Here is a 20995-nt window from a genome sequence, read left to right as displayed (position 1 = left end):
CAAAGCAAAGGACCCAAAAAGGTGATTGCTGCTTTTGTGCAGAGCAGCCAGCACTCCCACCCCCACATCCCTCAGCTTTGTGAGTGCTGCTTTGAAAACACCCCAGCCAGGAAATTGGGAAGGAGGCCATCCATCCCCCCCAGCACAATCGGTGCATCCACTTTCCATTAGAGTATAGGAAGCTTCAGGAGTCCAACATCCCACCCTGACATCAAACTGCTAAAACAGGAGTTATCAGATGGAACGCGTGGGTCAGCATTGTGCCTCGAGACATAAAAAGGACCTTGGTATTAATGTGAGGAAATGTGACTATTGTGTGCAGAATGATACCCATTCAGGCCCAGACCACTTGTCTCTGGACGCTACTCTCTCTGGAATATCCTTGGCGCCAGCATCCAGTGTTTCTCCTCATCCCTTTTAGGAAAGAAAAAAAAAAAGCCATCTCTGCAGGGGCTGAGTGTGAGCTGGAGCCCCGTGTTTTGCAGGGAGCAGCGGTGCACGTGCGTGCCTCTGGAGCGTGTTACAGGAAACCGTTCATTCCCCGTATCTAGGAATGATCAATTGTCCAGAGGGTGGAACAGGCTTTCATTTCTCGTGAAGCGTAAAGCGTGTTCCGCTATTTGCCCCCCATCCCTGCTCTAATGAAGCCACATCCTGCCTCCCCATTGGCTTTGGGGTTGCCAGCGGGATTTTGCCCACCCCCCCTCTCCCCCCTCACCCCCCAAAGCCCAAAAAAATGCTCCAGGCACCTCTCTGCAGCCAAAGCCGCTGATAAAACCACCAGCTGCAAGCAGAAATGCATGATACAAAAGCTGAGCAACTACAGCTTCACCAATCCCTGACCAGCTGTGCTTGGGTTCAGGGAAACACTATAAACCCCTCTACAACAGCCCAGCAAAGGGAAGGCAGGGGGGAAACAAAGCTGTTTCAAAACACCCAGGTGTAAAAACAAGATCTCAATCACAAAGCTATTTGCCTAGATGATTTAAGAGCCCTGCCAAGCAGGTGAGAGTGCCACAACTGCTTGCAGTGCCATCACCCCACACAACGTGCAGACCCACTGCAATGCCAGACTTGAGCTACCCACACGTGCCAACCTTCAGAGCCCATCTAAACTGAATTGCTGTCCTAATTTGTCAGGACTTACTTCCCAGGGTGTTGCAGATGAAGCTGGAAGACAGCAGTTGAGCCACAGAGTTTGATATTTCAGCAGCAGGTTGAAACAATACCTGCAGACTCAGCTCCAAGGGAATTTAGACACAAATTTACACATAAAACACACAGACTCCAATGCAATTCTAGACAGCACTAAGGCAGAAGGCTTAGCACGCTTCTAGGTGAGACGATAGGGAAGGAGCCACAAAGCCATGCAAGGATGCCTGCAAGACAATACACAGCTAGCCTGCCAGGTACTTCACAAGTTGGACTTGATGCTCCCTACAGATCCTTTCCAATTCAGGGTATTGTATGAAATATCCACGGTTTGTAACATGGATCTGGAGAGGAAAACTTCCCATTTCTGCACACAGACTCATTGATGCTCCCCATCATCTCTGGTACCAGTTCCCAGCTGGAGCACCAGGCTTGATTTTCTCTAACAGTGCTGTGGGGATTCCTTACCCAGGACAGGGATGGTAGGGAAGAAGTACTTCACCCAGTGCAGGACCTCAGCACCAATTCCTGCCAAAATACACATGATGGGGTACAGACCATTAGAGAAAATTTCTCTCCCAAAAGAGCACTGATGCACAGGTACAGGTTGCCCATGGAAGTGGTGCAGCCTGGTCTGGTGACCCTGCACACAGCAGGAGAGTTAAAACTGGATGATCATTGTGGTCCTTTTCAACCCAGGCCATTCTATGATTCCATGAGTTAAGAGATGTTGTGAGTGGCACAGCACTCATACCAGCTGTTGAAGAACTGTAGAGATGTGGTACCGAGGGACACAGTTCATGGGCATGGTGGGATAGGTTGGGCTTGATAATCTCAGATGTCTTTTCCAGCCTTAACGATTGTATGATGTTACTGTATGCCTTCACTGCTATCTCAGCTCACGTCTCAGTCTCTTTATAAACCATCCTGATCTTTGCTCAGAAATGCAGATTTGAGACTTTAAAGCATCCAGCTTCACAGAACAACCTACCTTCATGGCAGAGCTACCAATACTGGAGTTGGACTCCATCCCTTCTGAGTCCCTTCCAACTCTGGATATTCCACAATTCTACATTTGCTGAAAACAGATGTCTTATCATCAAAACACAAGCTGGAAGACTCAGAGGCAAGAGAGAATAAAATAAGTTTTTATTGGCTTCCACAAGGAAGCAATAAAACACCCAGGAGAAAGGACCCAAGTGTCAAGACTGAGAAGCATTTTAGTGCCTGTGCATCTGCACTGATTTGGGCTCAACATTCAATGCAACAACAGCCAGTACTAACTAAAAATCAGACAGGCAATACCTTAAGCCCTAGATTTCTTCGGGTTATCCTGTATTAAACACATCTGTGCAAGCAGCCCAGCATTTCATGACAATGGTTAATTGTCAGGGTTTTATGGGCCGTGCTACGTTTTGTTGGCTCAGTACTTAATCCCACACAGAGGTCTTTTTAAAAACAGAATTACAGTAAAGTGCATCCAATTATGCTTGCAGCAAGCTGTACATCCATCATACCAAGATTAACATCTTGACAGGACAATGGCAGAGCTGTTACCATGCCTGTGATTTGATTTAACATTACCTGCCAGCGCCCAGCCCCTTTGCAGGGGGAGATTTTTGGATTGTGGACCAATGCTACACTAAGGTAGGAGGAAACCTTGTAGCTTGCCATAAGATCTCTAAAAGAGAATCTGGATACCACCTTCAGCTAAGAAAGCAAACTGCAATGACCAGATAAGGCGTGTAAAGGCTCACAGATAGTCTCCTTAAAAGTTTTCCTGCCAGAGATTCAGGAACTATGCTTTAAGCAGGGTGTGCATCAAACACCAGGGACCAAACCAACACAGACAGCATTGGAGATCTCTCTACAAATGGTCTTCAACGGTCTGCATAGCACAAAAGGGTAATACCAAGCTCCTTAGCACAAATAGGAAACAAAAGCTTCACAGAGTGACCAGGCATTGGCACAGGCTGCCTAAGGAGGTGATGTAGTCACCACCCCTGGAGATGTGACACTGAAGGACATGGTGGGGTGAATGTGATGACCTTGGGAGGTCTCTTCTAACCTTAATGATTCTACGTGAAAGAGACCTTTAGACTCAAGGGCTTCTTTCAACCAGCTTTAAGAAAGCAAGAAAACAAGATGAGGATGAAAAGATATCATTCCCACATTCACTTTTCACTGTGTTTAAAGAACATCAGAATCTTTGGTGCATGAGCTCATTTTGGAGTTGGAAATGAGCTGTGCAAGGGAGGGTCTTGCATTGCCTGGAAAAAAACTTAATGCTTTCCTCACTTCCCAAAGCTGGAAACAAGTGCTATAAATGCACAGCATTCATGGGTTAGGGATTCAAAGCACAGATATAGAAGAAAGTAACCAGAGAGCAACAGCAATGCAAGGGAATTTCTGAACTTCTCCACTCCCTTACAGAGTTAAGCAAGTAGCATTACATGCAGAAATACCTTGGCCATGGCATAGTTAGACTTAATTTCTAGGAATAACTTAGATTGAAAACAAGGATTGTTTCCCCACTGCAATCCCTCCACCCCCAGCAGTTCAGGCTGCTTTCACAGGTCAAGTTGAGCCTCAGCAACTCTTCTTTCAACCACCCAAGAAATCAGCCATGCCTCCATGTCCAGAGACTGATTTGATATGTACAGAAATCAACTCTGGAAGATGCTTCATCAAAAGCACCTTTGATGAAGAGCTGACAGCCTAGATAAATTAAACACATGGATTCTGAGGAGCCCTATGCTTGATAATCACTAAAGAACCTGGATTTTTTGATACCTGGCCCAATTGGTCACTATCAAACAAACAAGGCTCACTTTACACCTTTCCTTCTTAAAGCCTGGTTTTAAGATTACCACCCTTGTGTGCTGGAGTCTCCTTTCCGAACATCAGAAGTCCATTTTTTTCTTTAAGCATCCCAAACAGCTGAAGAAAAAGGATACAACCTAATTCCACCACAAATATCACTGCTAGAGGCAAATACACACTTTTTTTTTTTGTCCTGTTTTGAATGGAAGGGAAAACATTTACAAAAAGCCCAGGAGGACACATAAGGAAAGTCAAACTTCTTCACATGCAGAAGAATCCACAGCACGTACATTCCTTATCCCCAGAAAACACACCCCAAGGCATTAAGTCCAGACTCATCACAAAGCAGTGGGTCCTCTTCAGTCTTTCAATTAAGATGGCATTTGTAAAATTGCAGGCTTGAAAATTGCTAGATATAATCCATAAAAAGTCACCACTCAGGTTCAGAAAGCAGACTGATGTAGTCAGGCACAGGTCTGCACCACAGCACGTTTACTGAATCAACATTTCTAGCAAGTGCACTCTGTAGATCTATCAGGATTTGCACCTGCTATGAAAGCCAGGTTTGCTACATGGTCTTCTTTACCACCTGCACTGTGGGCTTAAAATCATGCAATGGGGGCAAAAGCACAGAGGGTGGAAGTGCTAGAGTAGTGCTGCACTGTGCTTTTAGCACCAGTCCCAACAAACACCACTCCACAGACCCTCCTCTCCTGCACAAAGCTATCCTGCAGCTGGCATAAATGTTTAAGATTTAGGGGAAATTGGCACTTGGAGACAAAATTCCTAGGAGCAGGTAACTATGTTTACAAATAGAGCCTGGCACATAACAGTATTTCTACACACTGGGGACATATTGAGGATCGTTTAAATGCAACATTGGACACCCACACACAATTGATGCTTTTTGTTGCCACTGTTCAACCAGCCAATTTCTCAACAAATTGTCTCCTAACAACACCCAAAAGCAACCAACCTTCACCAATGCCATGTTGTCCTGCGGCTTGCACCTTCTCTAGGAGCCAAGGGCAGGGACCAGCCTCACTCAACACACTTATCACAACAAAACACAACTCATGGCTGCAGTCCTGGATTCACATGCTCTACAAGGCAAGGCAACTAGAAATATCCATTAAATTTGCTGATGCAAAGCTATGTTTGCAAGAGGGGATCTCCTGCTTTATACTGCAGGCACCTGACCACTATCAGAATTATCTAACAGGTCATTTTCCCCCTTATTTCCACTACATGCCTCAATGCAGCAGGTGTGGGGATTGACTGCAGCCAGCACAGTTAAACCCAGGAGGCACAGGCTACACCAAAAGCCCCTCTGCACTCTTACTTTTTTTAAACCAGCAGCTGCTGGAGAGCAAAAACTGACCTGAACTCACCTCTAACATTCTAAAATAATGAAAAACAAAACAAATTTCACACATACAACCGGGTTTTAGAAGTGTCAGAATGACACTGAAGTTAGAGACAGTATGTGCACCAAAAATAAATTGCTCAGTGGAAAGCATCTCTCCACCAGCGACCAGCCTGCTACTGCTTTTGCTGCTGCAAAACCCCAGGCTCCAAACTCAGAACCATCTCCCTCCAGGCCTGCCCCAGGATTTGGGCCACATTTTAAGAAGCAAGATCTTAATTTCGCAGGGGTGGTTGCAAAGTCACCGAGCCCAATGCTGTGCTGTACAGCCCAAGTGGATGCACTGGGGAAGCGCTTCATATTTTGGGAGAGAGGGAAGGGAAAGATGATGCAGATGGCTTGAGAGCAGCTCAGCAGCCAGTTTTTAGTGGGTTTTCCTATAGTGACACAAAAGAACTCAGCAGCTGAAAACCGAAGTGCTCAGAGAAGAAGGGGAGGAACTGCTTTCGTCCCGCCGAGCTCCATCACTCACCAGCAGTGTTGGGCGGCACCTCCAGGTTGACGTTGACGAAAAATCGGATGCTGTCCCCTGAAACGATGGAGGAGTTCACGGCATCAAAGAGCTCCTCTCCCCCCGTCTCCTCCTTGGCCTCGCAGCCATCGTCCGTGTCACACTTGAGGTACCCTGCCAACGAGAGGGGCACGCAGTTACAACCTTGCCGAGAGCTGCGCTGGGCCCACGCGGGCACACATACGAACCCATGGCTGCCGATAAGGGCTGAAGGTGCACAGCCTTCACGGCCCCACAGCCTTGCAAGGGCCTTCGCCACGTCCTCACGGGGCAGCTGCCACAGGGAAGAGACAACGGGCTCCCACATGGGTCCCCAGAGCAGGCAGCAGGGCCAGCGTCCAACACAGCTGCCCTGCAGTCCGGCCACATGCTCGTGGACTGCATTTGGGTGCAGGAGGGTGGGAGCTCTGGCACCAAGCTGCAGCGTCACTAACGGCCTAACGGCACCAACTGAACCTCCCTGGCACCAACTGAACCTTCCTGCAGCTCGGCACCAGAGCCTGGAGGGGGGGAGGGGGGTGGTCAGGTTTTATTCCCCATTGGTGGAACTGACACACAACGCATCTCCAGGTGCACCACTGAGCAGCTGTGCCTCCTCACAAGGATGCGGAAAAGTTAAGGCTCTGCCTGCAGCAAGCCAGGCCTTCAGCAGAACAACACCAAGCAACAGGCTCTTTCAGACCCCAAATCTGGATGAAATCTTGGCCTGCAGACCCCAAACGTTTGCATTTTTCAGCTGTGCCACTGCCTTAACCCAAGGTGTTCACCCACTCCGCACACAGCAGGGCAATCACTGTGCTGCCAATCCAGCAGTTTTAACCCCAGGGAAAAGCAGTGGTTTCCAAGGAGATGCAGATGGACAGACAGACTTGGAGCTCCCCACAGAGCTGAGCAGCAGGTCACAGGAGGGGACAGCACAGAGGAGGAGAGACACATTTCTTAATTACAGCAGACAACTCCTCACCCTTTTGCAACATTTTAATTAGAGTTTAACCTAGTTGCATTCAGCAGCAAAGCTGGTTTGCTGTGATGCTTTCTTGCAGGGCAGCTGGAGGATTCTTGTGGTGTGCTCCAACTTTGTTCTGTTAGAAAAATTAGTGACATCATAGAACGTTATTTTATTATTATTATTTTTAACGCATTGCTAGGATTATTCAGCAGCTCCTACCCATCTCCTGACAAGTCTCTGATGCCTAATTTGAAGCAAAAAGGAATATATTTCATTAGCTCGCTTTGGCCACTGTTACACAATAAAGACAGTGAGCTTCAAGGCAGAAGATTCAGTAGAAACTCTCAAATATTGATTGCTTTTAAAAAGTGAACATGAATGCAGCAGCACCAAGAGAAGCAGCTAAAAGCAGTGCATACAGTCTTGCAGGGATCTCAAGCCAATTGCTCAGCACTGCAAAAAAAAAACAACCAACACTGCGAGCAAGGGAAGCCACAAACAGGAACTCTGCAACGCAGGACAAGGGCTGCAGCCCTTCCTGCTGCAAGCTGCACACCAGGGCGCTCCTCATGAGTGCTCAGCATCTCCCAGGAAGGACCTGGAGGGCACAAGGGGCTCAACGAGCTCTTACACAGCTTCTTATTTGCTTATCTGAGGTGTGGGATGCCAAATAAACTCAACCCTCCTTACCACCTTTGCCTCAATGACTGGAGAAAAACTGACCCATCTAAACTGCTCTGAAGGCTTCAAGAAATATCCAAGCTCCTGCTGTCTTCCTTCAGCTCAGACAGCCAGCACTTTGCACGAAGTGCAGTTCTCTGCTGTTGCTGGTGCTTAGGCAGCTGTTTGTATCCCTATTGTATACAATAGCCAGAAGAAAGGGGGATGATAAGAGCACAGAACAGACTTTGGCATCACAGCCACCATCAGGCATGAAATAGGGCTGGCAGATGCACCAGGACCAAAGGGCAGCCTGTGTCCTGGAAGGACAGACATGGTGCCAGTGCTATCAACCCCTGTGCAAACATTTCAGTCCCAAGCAATATGCTAGACCTGAGGCTTGGCTCTTCCAAAATATGTAATAACCATAACCTCTCCTCACCAATGCAAAGCTCTCATTATTGGTGTTAACACCACCCCGATGTCACAAGAGCTCAGGCAGCCCTACAAAGGGAAAAAATCAGAAGAAAGATCAAATCAGCCCAGGGTAAGCCAAAAATCCACGATCCTAGCTTCTCCATCTCAACCATATCTGAGATGGTAGCCCCAGGGAAGATGTCAAAACAGGTCTCACATCTCCATCCTTTATGCTGAGTGGGTCAGACAGAAGGTACACGAAGTGGGATTTAAGCACGCAGCACATGGTTGACCTTTTTCTCCCCCTCAACCTATCCCTGTGCAATTAAGGTTCAGGTAAGAACAAAGCAGGAAAGCTTATACATTTGCTTTCCAAGCCCTGAGAGCAGAGAAGGCTGGAAATGGGAGAGAAATGGTGCAGGAGCTGAAAGAAGGGCAAGGGTGGAGTAAGATCCCAGGGTTGGGCAGAGGTCAGCAAGGACTCTGGCAAGGGAAGCATCCTCAGTTCCTCCCTCCTTAGGGGAGGAAAGAGCAAAACAAAAGGCAGCCGAGCCACACGTCCCCTGGGCAAGGGACAGACAAAAAACACTGCTTGCAAATAATCCCAAACCTGGGCTGTACAGGAACTGCAATCCCAGACAGGTGTCTGCTTTATCATTAAACCCGCTCCTGTTTTGAATCCAGCAGCTCATTAAATCTGCCAGGTATTAAAATGTGAGCAGCTTATGCCTGTTGAGAGCAGGAGCACCTCAAGGCGTAGGCATGGCAGATGCACCTTCACTCCAAGGACAGCACAAAAGTTGCCTCCATCCCTAGCAGCTGCTTTCTCCCATCACCCCAAGGATCACTGTGTCACTATATATGACAGGGTCAGTATGTCAGACTGAGCACAGAAAGTGCCACTTCAGTCTCAAACAGAAGGCAGAAACACCACACCAAAGATTTTGCAGTCTGAACCCAGAGTTAGGAATCAAGGTCATGTTGGCTGTAAAGATCAATCAGCAGAGCCCCTTCAGACCTTGAAAAAACACCTACAGTCAAGAAAATTCCCTTCAGGACTCATCTGATAAGGGACAGAAACAGAAAAGAACAAAAAAAGTAGCCCAGAACAGGTACAATCCTGCAGGAACAAAATTCCCTCTTAACTGCAGCTAGCCAGAACCAGTCTTGACTTTAAGTCCCTCTGTGCTTCAGCCCATTACCTGCAATGTGAAAATAAGCCACTAACCCCATTTTATGCAGGTTCTGGGAAGAAAAATACAGTTTTTCCTCACCATTCTCCTCTAAATCATCATCCTACTCTTAGTAAATCATGCCTGGCCCAGAACTGACTTCTTCCACCTCAGTACCCATGCCAGTCTCTCTCTTTATTGCCATCAATTTTGTCAGAGCTTCTCCAGTCCTACTGCTATCAGCTATCCAAACATAGACGACATGATTACACTTACAGCTTTTTTTTTAATTATTATTATTTTCTTTTGAAAATAAAACAGGGTCTGTGAGAACCCTGGGCTCTGACTGGGAGAGCAATGAATTGGCCTGCAACCATTGGAGGTGGCAGTATCTCTCCTGCTTATGTGTTAGCAGCACCTAGCAGCTGCAGCAATAAAATCAGGAATAGCTTTCAGAAAGTACAACTTCATTCCCATTCCCTAGAAAGGTCTACAGACTCCAAGGAAACAAGGTCTTAAAAAAGCAGCTATTTTCCTAACAACATCCCAAGGTTGGAAGAGGCTCTGAGCAGCCTGGTCTGGTGGCTGGCAACCCTGCCCACAGCAGGGGGGTTGAAACTAGATGATCTTTGAGGTCCTTTTCAACCCAGGCCATTCTTTGATTCATTCTATGACATCATCCCATAACCCAAGCCAGACATAGCCATATCATAGCCCTTGGGTGTATCTCAGAAGAAACACACAGCCAATCATGGTATTAACCAACATCTGCCAGCATGAGGTTAGGTTTGCAAATTCATCTACCCACTATGCTTCAGTTTAGATATATTGCTTTCCTGTGCTATTCATCCACATAGCTGCAACAGCAGAGCAAAATAGGAAGATGAGAATCAGAGCTCATCATCTGCTTCTGGCAAAATCCCTGCAAAAATTGCAGCCTTTGTTTTTGAAGTACCACAATGTTAACACTACAAATACTTAGAGCAATCTCTTTGAAACAGTCACCTCACCCTCAAGGTAAGATCTACCCTTAACTATCCTCCCAAAGGTAGTCTAAGCTACAAGTCTGGAAAAAACCAAAGTAGTGCTCCCACTTACAGCACCTGCTTTGCACAGCATTGCCAAATCCTTCAGCCAAATCCATGCCCCAGCTCCCTGCTCTTTTTCCAAAATGGTAATGATCCCCCCTTCTGAAATCTCTTAATGCCAGGAAGCTAAGTGGCATTCAAAGAGATCTTTTCGAGCACAGAGATGGCAATTCAACAAGATCAGCTCATCAGATTTAAGAAAACAGATGATTTTTAATGAAATTTCTAGGCACAGATGGTAGCTAGTTGCAGGACAGTCATTTTTCCAGTGCAGTATTGGTCACCTCACCAGAATATCAATAACAATGTGCACTGCTCTCCTGTCAGATTCAGCCAGACATTTTACCTTCACTGCTTTGGATATTGGTTTGGTTTTTTTTTTTTGATCACTAATCCTAATACATCCCAAACTGAAATCAAGTGGTTTGCCTCCCTCTTTGCAACTCAAGCCATGCTCTTCATACAAGCCAAATGCACATCTCTGCCACAGTTAAAATTCAGAGAATCACTAAGGTTGGAAAAGACCACTAAGATCACCAAGTCCAACCATCAACCCATCACCACCACATCCACTAAACCTCGTTCTTCAAATCAAGCATAGGATTTTACAGGTTCTTGTTCTGAAAGAGCCTAGAAGCACATCCACTTTCTCAAAAGGGAACTCAGATTAATTGTGAGATTAATTACGGCAAGATTAACAATAATAATATATGTCCTACAGTTTTTAAAAGTAAGGGGACACAGAATCATAGAAAGGTTGGGGTTGGAAGAGACCTTTAAGATCATCTAGTTCCAACCCCACTGCTATAGGCAGGGATACCTCCCACTAGATCAGGCTGCTCAAACAGACATCCACTGGGATGTGGCATTACCCATATCTACCTACAAACTAGTTCTGATGCAAGCATTTAGAATAGGCCACTTAATCTGATTTTTCCAGTCCTGGGGATTTTCAGCTTGCTTTAACTAACAAAAAGCATTAATTTTCAAGAAGAGCACGAGGCTTTAATTAGCCTAAAGCAACCCCCCCCCAGAGCTGCAAGTTACCAGAGAGTTTGCTCTGTTTCCTGAACAGTGCAGGCTTGTAGATTCATCCCATCTCAGAAAACACCCCAATTCCCCTCTGTTAAGTGCAAAGTAAACACAATAATGGAGCCTCCACCTCCATATTGACCTTTACATGCTGCACAAAAATGAGGCTCATGCTGCCTCCAAAGGGCAAATAACCTTACACTTGGTTAACATTGGCAGGGATAAAGTAATCAAGGGATGCAGGAGATGGTTAGAAGCATTACCAGTTCTCCAGAAACAAGAATTGAAATTGCATGCCTACACACTGATAATATGCTAACCAGGGTGAGCTTCTGGTCACACATCATGCTGATTTAGAATCAGAGAATCCTTAGAGTTGGAAGGGACCTTTAAAGGTCACCTATTACAATTCCCCTGCAACGAACAGGGATACGCACAGCTAAATCAGTGTAATTACTAAAAGCAAAGTCATTTGAGACAGAAGAGCAACTGTATGGACATAAGAGCAGGTTTTCAGGTAAATGTTCGCCTGGATTTTACATCTTCCTGCTGAGGTCAATCTTCAAAGCCATTTTTGGTTTGGTGGTTGGTTGTGTGTGTTTTGGTAACTCAGGAGTCTGAAAAGCAGTCATAAAAAAAAAAAAAACCCCTTTTTCCTAACAAATTATTTCAAAAAAGAAAAAAAATCAGTTCTGTAGCCATAGAACACCACTCTCCGAAGGCTGCTATCAACTCACATTATGCAAGGCTCTCTCCAGAATTAAAATTTTAAGCCACACTGATTAAACAGAGCAGTTCTGCATACAGCTGGATGCCTGCTAGAACATTAAGCTTTTCCTTTGGTTCACAGTTGAGAGATCCCCTGGCAAAGCTCACTATTTTCAGCCGAGGGAGGTTTACCCACGCTGTGGCAAGCAGCCACGTGGAAAGGTTCTGCCAACTTTCTCAGGAGCTGTCCATAGGCCACGATTTTAGACTGCTTAAGGCTTGCTGACAACAAATTGGCAAGAAGGGTCCAGATCTGACTCCTATGCTCGTGTAAGGAGATCTCCTTTATTACACCAAATGCTTTTTGCTAGCACAGGCACATGGAATCATTAAGGTTGGAAAAGACCTTTCAGATGCTCAAGTCCAGCCCCAACCCGTCCCCACCATGCCCCTCAGTACCACATCTCCATGTTTCTTGACGTGCTACATTCAGGATACCCTACCTTCCCACTGCCTCCAGCATGGATTTGAGAGGAGAAAGACATTATCTATACACACTGCTTGGAGAAGAGCTGTAGAGTAGCTGTGCTCAAGGAGTTTTTCCCTTTTTTTGTGTTTTTTTTTTTTTTTTTTTTTTTTTTTTTTTTGGAGAGGACATGATTCTTGATCCTGAGCAAACAGGATAAATGTGAAATTAACTCAGTGCACTACAATAGTAGAGATGCCCCACTAGGGAATACATTCAAAACACCTCAAAGCATTTGAATGAACGCACCAGGTCATCTTTGTCAGCGTGCATACAGCTGTTCAGAAATACTGGATGGTCCATGCTGACTTCTCTAGATCATTTACATGGGATTTAGAGAGTGTCTTCCAACTCCATTCCCTCTACAGGTAGAGATTGAGAGACAGAAGATCTGGGGAAGTGTTGATGATGTTTCTTGGCTCCAGAGCAACTATTAGGATCCCAACAAGAACAGGTTTGTGGTCTTTTGTAGTAATGACCCCATGCTATGTAGATGTCAACCATTGCTTAAGCTTCCAGCCTGCTTCAAGATGACATATTGAACCAAAATTTCCTCAGGTAAGATTAAAACAAGGTAGTGGCTAGCAGGTGAGTCACTAGACAGAAAAACCACACATCCTCCACATAATAAATACTTCCACTACTGGCCAGCCATAATTTCTCACTTCCCCACTTCCAACCTTATTTCAAGCCTGTCTTTTGTCATGAAGAGCCAGATGGAAGTATAAACTTTCCCCTGCCTCCTCAGTAATAATTCATAACAGAACTGAAAGAACAGATCTGCTACAGAAAACACCAAGGCACTTTTGAATTAATTCCAGTATTGTATTTTGCAGCCAGATTTCTAGGAAATGTTGTGAATAATCCAAGTAATTCAGTGGGGCTTTATTTTTTATTTATTTAATTTTTTTTTTTAAACACAGCAGCACGTGGAATTTCAGTTCTGTATCCGAACCCACAGAAATCAGGAATGTTTGTTTAATTCTATGCCTCCTGATAGACAGTTCTTAAAAAAAAAAAAAAAAACAACACATCTGCAAGAGATCCTCTCAATCTCTCCATCCATAGGTAGCAGTAGCACATCTCCTGCTCTTAAACACAACTTCTCATCAGGGGAACCCTTTGCAAAAGGATTCGTTTCATGAAGGCATAGAGATTAATCTCTTAGTCAGGCAAACAATTCCAAAACAAAGACAAATCTTAGAAATACACAAATGCACTACACATACTGAACTAACTGCAAGCTGAAAAACAAAAACAAATAGATAAAATATATCCAAACATCCCAAGCCAGACTGGGGCCCTTCAGCACAACTGCAATTTATTCTGCCAGCAAAACCAATTAATAAGTCAGAGGAGACCAAGCAGTGAGGGATTTGCTCGAGAAGACAAAAATTCATGCTGCAGTGACTGTTGAGCCAGCTTTAAAACAATGCAGCAATTCAAACATCCCCAGCACTACGCTGGGACTCCTTCCCTGGGATTTTGCACTAGAAAAACTTTGGTTTCATATTTTAGAGAACGCTCATGTCAATTAAAAAGCTCATCACACACTGGCAGAACTTAATTGCTTGCAGCTAATACTGATGCCTTCAGAGCTAATCTACTCGTAGTGAACACTGGATGCTCACCCTCCCCATTCCCTCATTATCTGGGCACAGGAGGTCGATGGCCAAGAAACAAGACAGTGCAGGGTTTGACAAGTTATTCTCAAAACTGAAATGCAGCTCAGCATCTCTCATCAAGATTCCAATTATCTTTAAGTTTGGATTTGGTCTACAGTCATCTCATTAGTTAGTTCAATTTGCCAAGAAAACTCATTTGAGAAAACAACCTGAAAAGTCAAGTGACTTAAATGCACAACCTGCATCAACACATTACCACAGCGTGCCAGATTTTTTGTTCTTTTTGTGTGAGAAAGGCTCAGTTCAGACAAGTGCATGAGTAGAAAACAGATTTTCAGCAAGACTCTGTTGTCAGAAGACAGCTATTAAATGTGATGAAACATGACTCAAAAGCAGAACATGGCCAACAATACCACCATACCTGCTGTCACACCGTGCTCTCCATCATCAGAAGCTTCTAACTGGGTAGGTATGAAATTATTTCCTCATTTTCCCTCTTAACATTGCCACTGCAGAGCAGCTTTCCATTTGGTTCCTCTAGCAGTAGCTGAAAACTGGAGGACGCCATAAACCTGCAATTTGTCCCCAAACACATGGGCTCCCTTTGATCATCATTCCAGACTATTTTTTTAAAACAACAAAGAAGTTCATATGCTTAACACATACCAGGAGACCATAAAAACCCCCCTGAGCTTTCAGAATAGCCATATATCAGCATCCATTCTATGGAAATTCCTTCCTGGGCTTTCCTCAGCTCCTCACTATCTAATAAAGAGAGCTACAAATTACTAAATACCACACTAAGTTCCTATCCAGGGGTGTGTTACAAAACACTGTGTTGGTGCCACAGCAGCCATTACCCTTGCTACAACACCTTAGAAGCTGAAATTTCAATTTCAGCTTATGCCTTAACATTGCTGCAGTTGTTGTTTAGAAGACGAGTAAGAAACATTCGCTGGAAAGATAATCTTTGAATAGTGCCTAAGATTTGCCCTGGAACAAAAACATCCTTATTATAAAATATACAAAAAAAACCCACATGTATACACAAGATCTCACGAGGAGATAAAGAGAAATATCAGCGGCACAAAGAGAAAGTGTTAAGAGATTTTTTTCAATCATTGAGGGGGAAAAAAGAAGTGCTAAGCAAACCAAAGGAAGAGTTGATTTTGTTTTTGCTTTTTAGTCGTATGTTTTTTGCGGCTTGGGGTTTTTGGTTTTAAAAGAAGAAAAAAAAAAAAGCTTAATTTTTCTGTTCTTTGAAACTTTCAGGGTGGGGCAAAGAGCATATGTTGGTCTGAATGCCAAAAGAGGCTGAGCTAAACAAGTGGTGCCAAGAAGCAGCTTAATGATGACAGTTTCCAAACAAGCTGCTTTGCACCAAGTTCAGGTTGGATATTAGGAAACACTTCCTCTCCAAAAGAGTGCTCAGGCACTGGCACAGCTGCCCAGGGAGTGGTGGGGTCACCATCCATGGAGGTGTTTCAGAATCATGCAGACGTGGCACTGAGGGATGTGGTTATGAGCACAGTGGGATGGGTTGGTGTTGGAGATCTTAGAGGTCTGTACCAGCCTTAGTAACTGCATGGACACAACCACCTTTCTACAACCTGTGTTCTCTGTATATCCTGTGCAGAAACACAAGCCTCCAGTTAAACTAGGGGAGTGGAAGGTGACTGAACACCGAGCACTGAATTCTTTCTGAAGGTCAGGCACTGTTTTCTGCCCTTCTGTTACTTCATCCAGCTAGCAGAAAGGACCTCTTGGTAGAGCCGACAGTACTTGCTTCCAGTTTCATCCTTTTGCTCCTAGACATTGGCTCCATATAGCCCTGTCAGAGAAGGTGAGCCCAGAGAAAGCGCTGACAACAGTAATGCTGGATCTACAGCAGCTGCAAAGCTGCATCTGGCACGTACTCTGCTTCCCCTTCCCAGATGTTAACCTAAAAATTTGTCCCTGCACCAAGACAGATGAGCCTTCTGACATCTATACGCATCTGCAGGCCTCAGTAACAAGAGTATTTCAGTCCTTTGGCTTTCATCATTAGGAAATCCTGAATGCTTTGAGTACTATTTCTAAGGGCACGAAATCCCATGCCTTCAGAGAGCACATGCCACTGGGACTGGCCTTGGGTTGGTACCTCAAAGCAATCTCTCCTTAACAGCATTTCCCCAAAACCACAAGTTGGAACTTCACTGCACTTCCAACTTCAGCTGCATGCAGTTTCTGCCCTTCACCATTATAATGCCTTTTAGAGCTCAGCCACCTTTGCTAAGGCAAATGATACAAGCTTACAAATGCCTCAACTTAATGCCAGTTCAAAGAAAAATCCTTGAGAGCATTCTGCACAGAAACATGCATTTGCTGAGACTCTCATGTTTGTTTGATGCTCTTGGTAGAATGTCTCCAAAGGGATCTGACACTTCTGCTTCTTCTCCACTCCAAGAAGATTGAAATAAATACACTCACCAGACTGCAATACAGGAAGCCATCCTAAAAGGACTGGGAAAACAAAGCCACCCTGAATAGTCAGTGCTGACAGCATGAAGGTGATTATTTACTAATTTGAATATCAAAAACATCTACAGGATATAAAAATGCAGTCTGCTTCCAGTTCTAGATTACACAATCACCATACAAGCCTGCATTCACATCCTCCTTAATCTACACATTTCGTATCACCTGTTTCAAGTTCTTTGCTCTCCTTTCAATACAGTGATACAGCACATAAGTAAGTCAAATAATACTTGCCACTCTCTTCAAAGAAGTATCCATTCCTTGACATCGCTGCTGGTGGAGATTCTAAAAAGGGGGGGGGAAAAAAAAAGGAAGCACATGAATCATCGTGATGCTGGACGTCTTCACTTCATTGCTATGTTCATTGTAAGCCCAAATTACAGCCCCAAAATACCAAGGGCAGAGATTTCCCTCAACGTGGCAACTTTAGCCTTTTGTTTATTGACTTCAGCATTTACCTGAATAACTCGTGCAATTGCAATTACTGCATGAAAACAGGCAGTCTCAGACAACCTGGGCTGGAAGCACAAAATAGCAAGATTGAAGATCAGGACAAGCCTGACTGTCTCAGAATGACCTATTGAACCTGAACAAATGCGTGCACAAATAATAGATGCTAATTATCCACAAGGCTCCTTTTTAAAAAACACAAGGCATAATCAAGTCCAGTCCATATCCCGTATCCCAATAAAGAGAACCAGTTCAGTGCAGCAAGAAGTTCAGATGAGAACATGATTTCCACATCTTAGTCCACTGCTCCTAATCATTAGGACATCCCCAGAATAGTCCTTGGTACTCAAGACAGGCACCAGAATTCTGCAACCTTTGCAGCCACCAACACTCGTACTGAAGTGGTCTTACAAGCACATCACGAATGGGAGACGACAGCAGACAAGAGCAAATCCACACATAGCAAGACAACCAAATCCTGGAAATTCATTTTAGAACACGTTCTGCTTATTAGCAAGTTAGTTATCTGCAATTACTGCTGGTAAATTGGGTGCCTAGCATGCACAGAGAAATTTCAACAGCATGGGAGCACCTGATATCAAGCCTGGTATCTCAACCCTGTCTGGTTGTTAGCAATGTTCAACTATTCAGGCTGTCAGCTAGAAATACCAACTTCTCCCTACAGGTGCATGCTGTTTTATAACAAGTTAACAAAGCCCTTTGTTTCAAGCCTTATGAGTCAACTGAGCAGTCCCCTGCTAAGCAACTCCTAGATGCCACCTCATTGTATGTAGCTTCCCAGCCAAAATGCAATCAGAAAGAGGAATAGATCTGCTCCATCTTTCCCCACTTCATCAGGCTAATCAAACATTACCTACGCAAGCCTGAGATGAATTTGGGCCAACAAGGAAAGAGGTTTTGCCTGCTTTATTGTTCTACAGATTAGGTTTCCTGCTTTTCGTTTGAGGTATGAGACTATATTTCCCAGAGACCCTCTTTCTATCCCATAACTTTTGACTTACAGGTTACGTGCATGATTTTTTTTTCCCCTTTCCCTTTATTGTCACATTTTCAAGCAATATAATTCATCCTGGTCCACCGGGAGCCTTTGTGCACCAGACAGACCCAAGTCACACCACTGACGACAGCATCTTCCAACCCCACTGCTTGTTACAGCTCAGCATGGCTCAGATGGCTCAGAACAGACAGCACGAGCTGCACAGTTCCAGGAGAAACACCCTGATGGTCATTTAACATCACATGCAAATCCAAGGGCAATTCAAATGCCTGGTTCAAGAGAGAAACATGATGTTCCAAGTTCATCCCAGAACAATGGGCTAGAGGAACAAATGCACCGTGGCCAAGGGGCACCCATTACATGAGTCAATTGTTTCCCTCCACCTGGAAGGGAAGGAGAAGATCCATCCAGGCTGATTAACATGCTAATGATCAAAGGAAAGTTTTTTTGTTTTTCTTTTTTTAAAGAGGCTCTTATTGTGTAATGATTGCATTTACGTATTTCAAAGAAACAAACAAAGTATGCCTAGGCAGATGGATTACCCAAGGAACGGAGGTCAGACTTCCCCCTGGGATAGTATATCAATTTCTCACGTCTATTAGGGCTTCTAAGGGAGCCTGAAGCAATGTGTTCATCCATCACTAGGCAGAATGAAACACTGCTTGCTCTTCCTTTAGCTGAACACACCCATTCCCATGGGTCAGATAACACCCAATGAGCAGGATTTCAGAGTTGGACACCTTCTTTAGAAACAACTTCAACTGCAGCATTGCCTGGGTTGACACGGCCCCTTTACTGGAGTCTGTGATCAAGTGGCTTCTTAGATTCAGAAGAGTGAAGAGCAAGGGTGTGAGATTACCAAGGGCAATGCCATTTCATTAGATGGAACTCATTCCTCCGAGTCACAAACAAGTGATAGTCCTCCAGGCAACGCTCTCAGGCAATTATTTTGAGGTGCTGTTTGTTCAGGTGAGTCATAAAACAGAGGTCTTAACCTTGTAATTAAAGATGCAATGGCACATTTAGGAAAAAAAATTGGGTGTTCACCCTACAGTGTCCTGCCCCATTAATTTGCCATCTTCCTATGTCACACTGCCCTACAGCACTGGTGGTATTTGGTCTTCATAACAGTTGTGCCAGAGCCTTTCGACAAGTTCCACAGAAGGAAGGGGTTACACATATTGACATCAAGAACAGTGTGGAACATGCCCAGGAGGCAAAAGGTGATAGGGGTGTTTACACAAGTTCAGACACTTGCATGAAGCTATAGGACTAAATTAAAGGTCAACATATTCACAGAAAGTGGAGGAATGGTGAAAGTAGAAAGGGTGAATTGAGGACTACATTACCTGCATCTCAGAGCATCTAGAGACAGCAAGATACACTCAACTTTTTAACCAAGTGGAATGAAGGAGGAATATCTTTACATATACCAAGCTCCACACTTTGACCCCTCAAGCTGTTGGCACAAGCAAAGTAGTATGCCATAAAAAGCTATGCTAAGACCAAGGCCAGCTCCACTGTATTTAATTGCTCAGTAGCCATCAGAAAGGCAAACTGTATCAGCAAACTCCATATGCCTCTCCTTTCACAAGGCTTACAGGAATTTAATTTCTGAGGTCTCAGCTCCTTAGTCATGTTTTGCTCAAGACTGGAGCAATGGGTTTGAGCTGTCCAGAACTGACAGCAAAGCTGTTATCTTTTCAGTGAGGCACATACCCACGTCCTGACACACAGAACTGCATTTCCTCTCCCCATCTCAACTCCACTCCTTGAAATTAAATAAGCGCAACCAAGAGGCCGTTATGAAACACCACTGTAATCAATGTATTTGCTTTGCTGAGGATAGTCTGGCCAGGGACAAGTCTCCAAATACATTAAAGATCAACATCACAGTGCCCCAGGGTTTGCCTGGAGTTGCAGAATTGTTTCCATGCAGTATAAATCAGAGCCTGCTCCTTTTCAGGCTGGAGGAACAGACCATCCGGGCAGCACTTGGTTATTGCAGGGTGGGAGTTTTATCTCCCTGCACCACTTCTACCACAGGCAGGCCACCAAATCCATATTACTGTACTCACAAGTTTTCCTTTAGATTTCAACAACTAAAATCCAAGCAAAACCATTTCAGCAAGACATAAGTCCAGTCTTCTAAGGACAAAATGGGAATGCATTACCCTGAGGGGATAAGGTACTCAATACAGCAAGTTCCCTCTCATCCAATACCTACAAGGACAATCACACTCTCCAATTTCTTTTCCCATTCAAAGGTACAAGATGCCACCACCAATTATCTGCCAAAAAACATAGAACTCTTCTGATAACTTCGCTGTTTTTAAGAGAGTTTACTGCAATAGCAACATTTCTATTGCCAGCCCACCTAATTCCTGCCAAGGATGTCTATTAAATATGACCCAATTGCACAGGCATCAAGACACCACAGTCACTTCTTCAAAGATGAGCTTCTGACTAGTACCTCATCTCTTTAAGAGGACTGAATTCAAAGGCAAAATAATTGAAGTGCTGCGAAGTGGAAAACAAGGCTTATTTCTCTAAACTCAGGGATACAAGCTTGGATTTCAAAAGCAAGCCACTGCCCTTTGACTTGAAGCCATTGCAGTGACTCAGAGGCACCGAGGGGGAGATGAAGTTCACAGCATTTCTAACAGGTAGGACATTGAGTTTGATGTAGCATGAGGTGCTTGTTCTTCAGATTAAGATGACCCACAGTGGGAAGCATCAGGCAAGAAGCGGGCATCCTTCCTGCATTCTTACCATTTTTACATTTGCATTTAACAACAAATACAGACAAAGCCCTACCATGCCATCTCCCATTATTAAATTCCTGCAGGAGATGCTTCTCAGATCTCTTAATAACCCATTTTAAGTCTCCTGTTTTAAGGTTAGTAATAAGCTCTCTTAAG

General features: G+C 44.5%; 1 protein-coding gene across 4 annotated transcripts in view; it reads right to left on the bottom strand.

Annotated features, from left to right (window-relative positions):
• SLC4A11 (solute carrier family 4 member 11) overlaps positions 1–20995 on the bottom strand; it is a 95145-nt gene that overhangs the window by 61446 nt on the left and 12704 nt on the right. For 2 of the 4 annotated variants that reach the window (XM_042812661.1, XM_042812659.1), the window contains exons 2-3: positions 16841–16891; positions 5874–6026 (exon numbers count right to left, since the gene is read on the bottom strand). In XM_042812661.1, the coding sequence (XP_042668595.1) occupies positions 5874–6026; positions 16841–16891 (204 nt within the window). The remainder of the gene's footprint in view (positions 1–5873; positions 6027–16840; positions 16892–20995) is intronic. The other 2 variants (XM_042812663.1, XM_042812660.1) reach the window with 1 other exon arrangement.

The sequence above is a fragment of the Centrocercus urophasianus genome, unplaced genomic scaffold (assembly GCF_019232065.1).
Source record: "Centrocercus urophasianus isolate 14NV4802_14NV808 unplaced genomic scaffold, USGS_Curo_1.0 seq_13, whole genome shotgun sequence".
Taxonomy (NCBI): Eukaryota; Metazoa; Chordata; class Aves; order Galliformes; family Phasianidae; genus Centrocercus; species Centrocercus urophasianus.
This window is presented reverse-complemented; position numbering and strand designations above follow the sequence as displayed.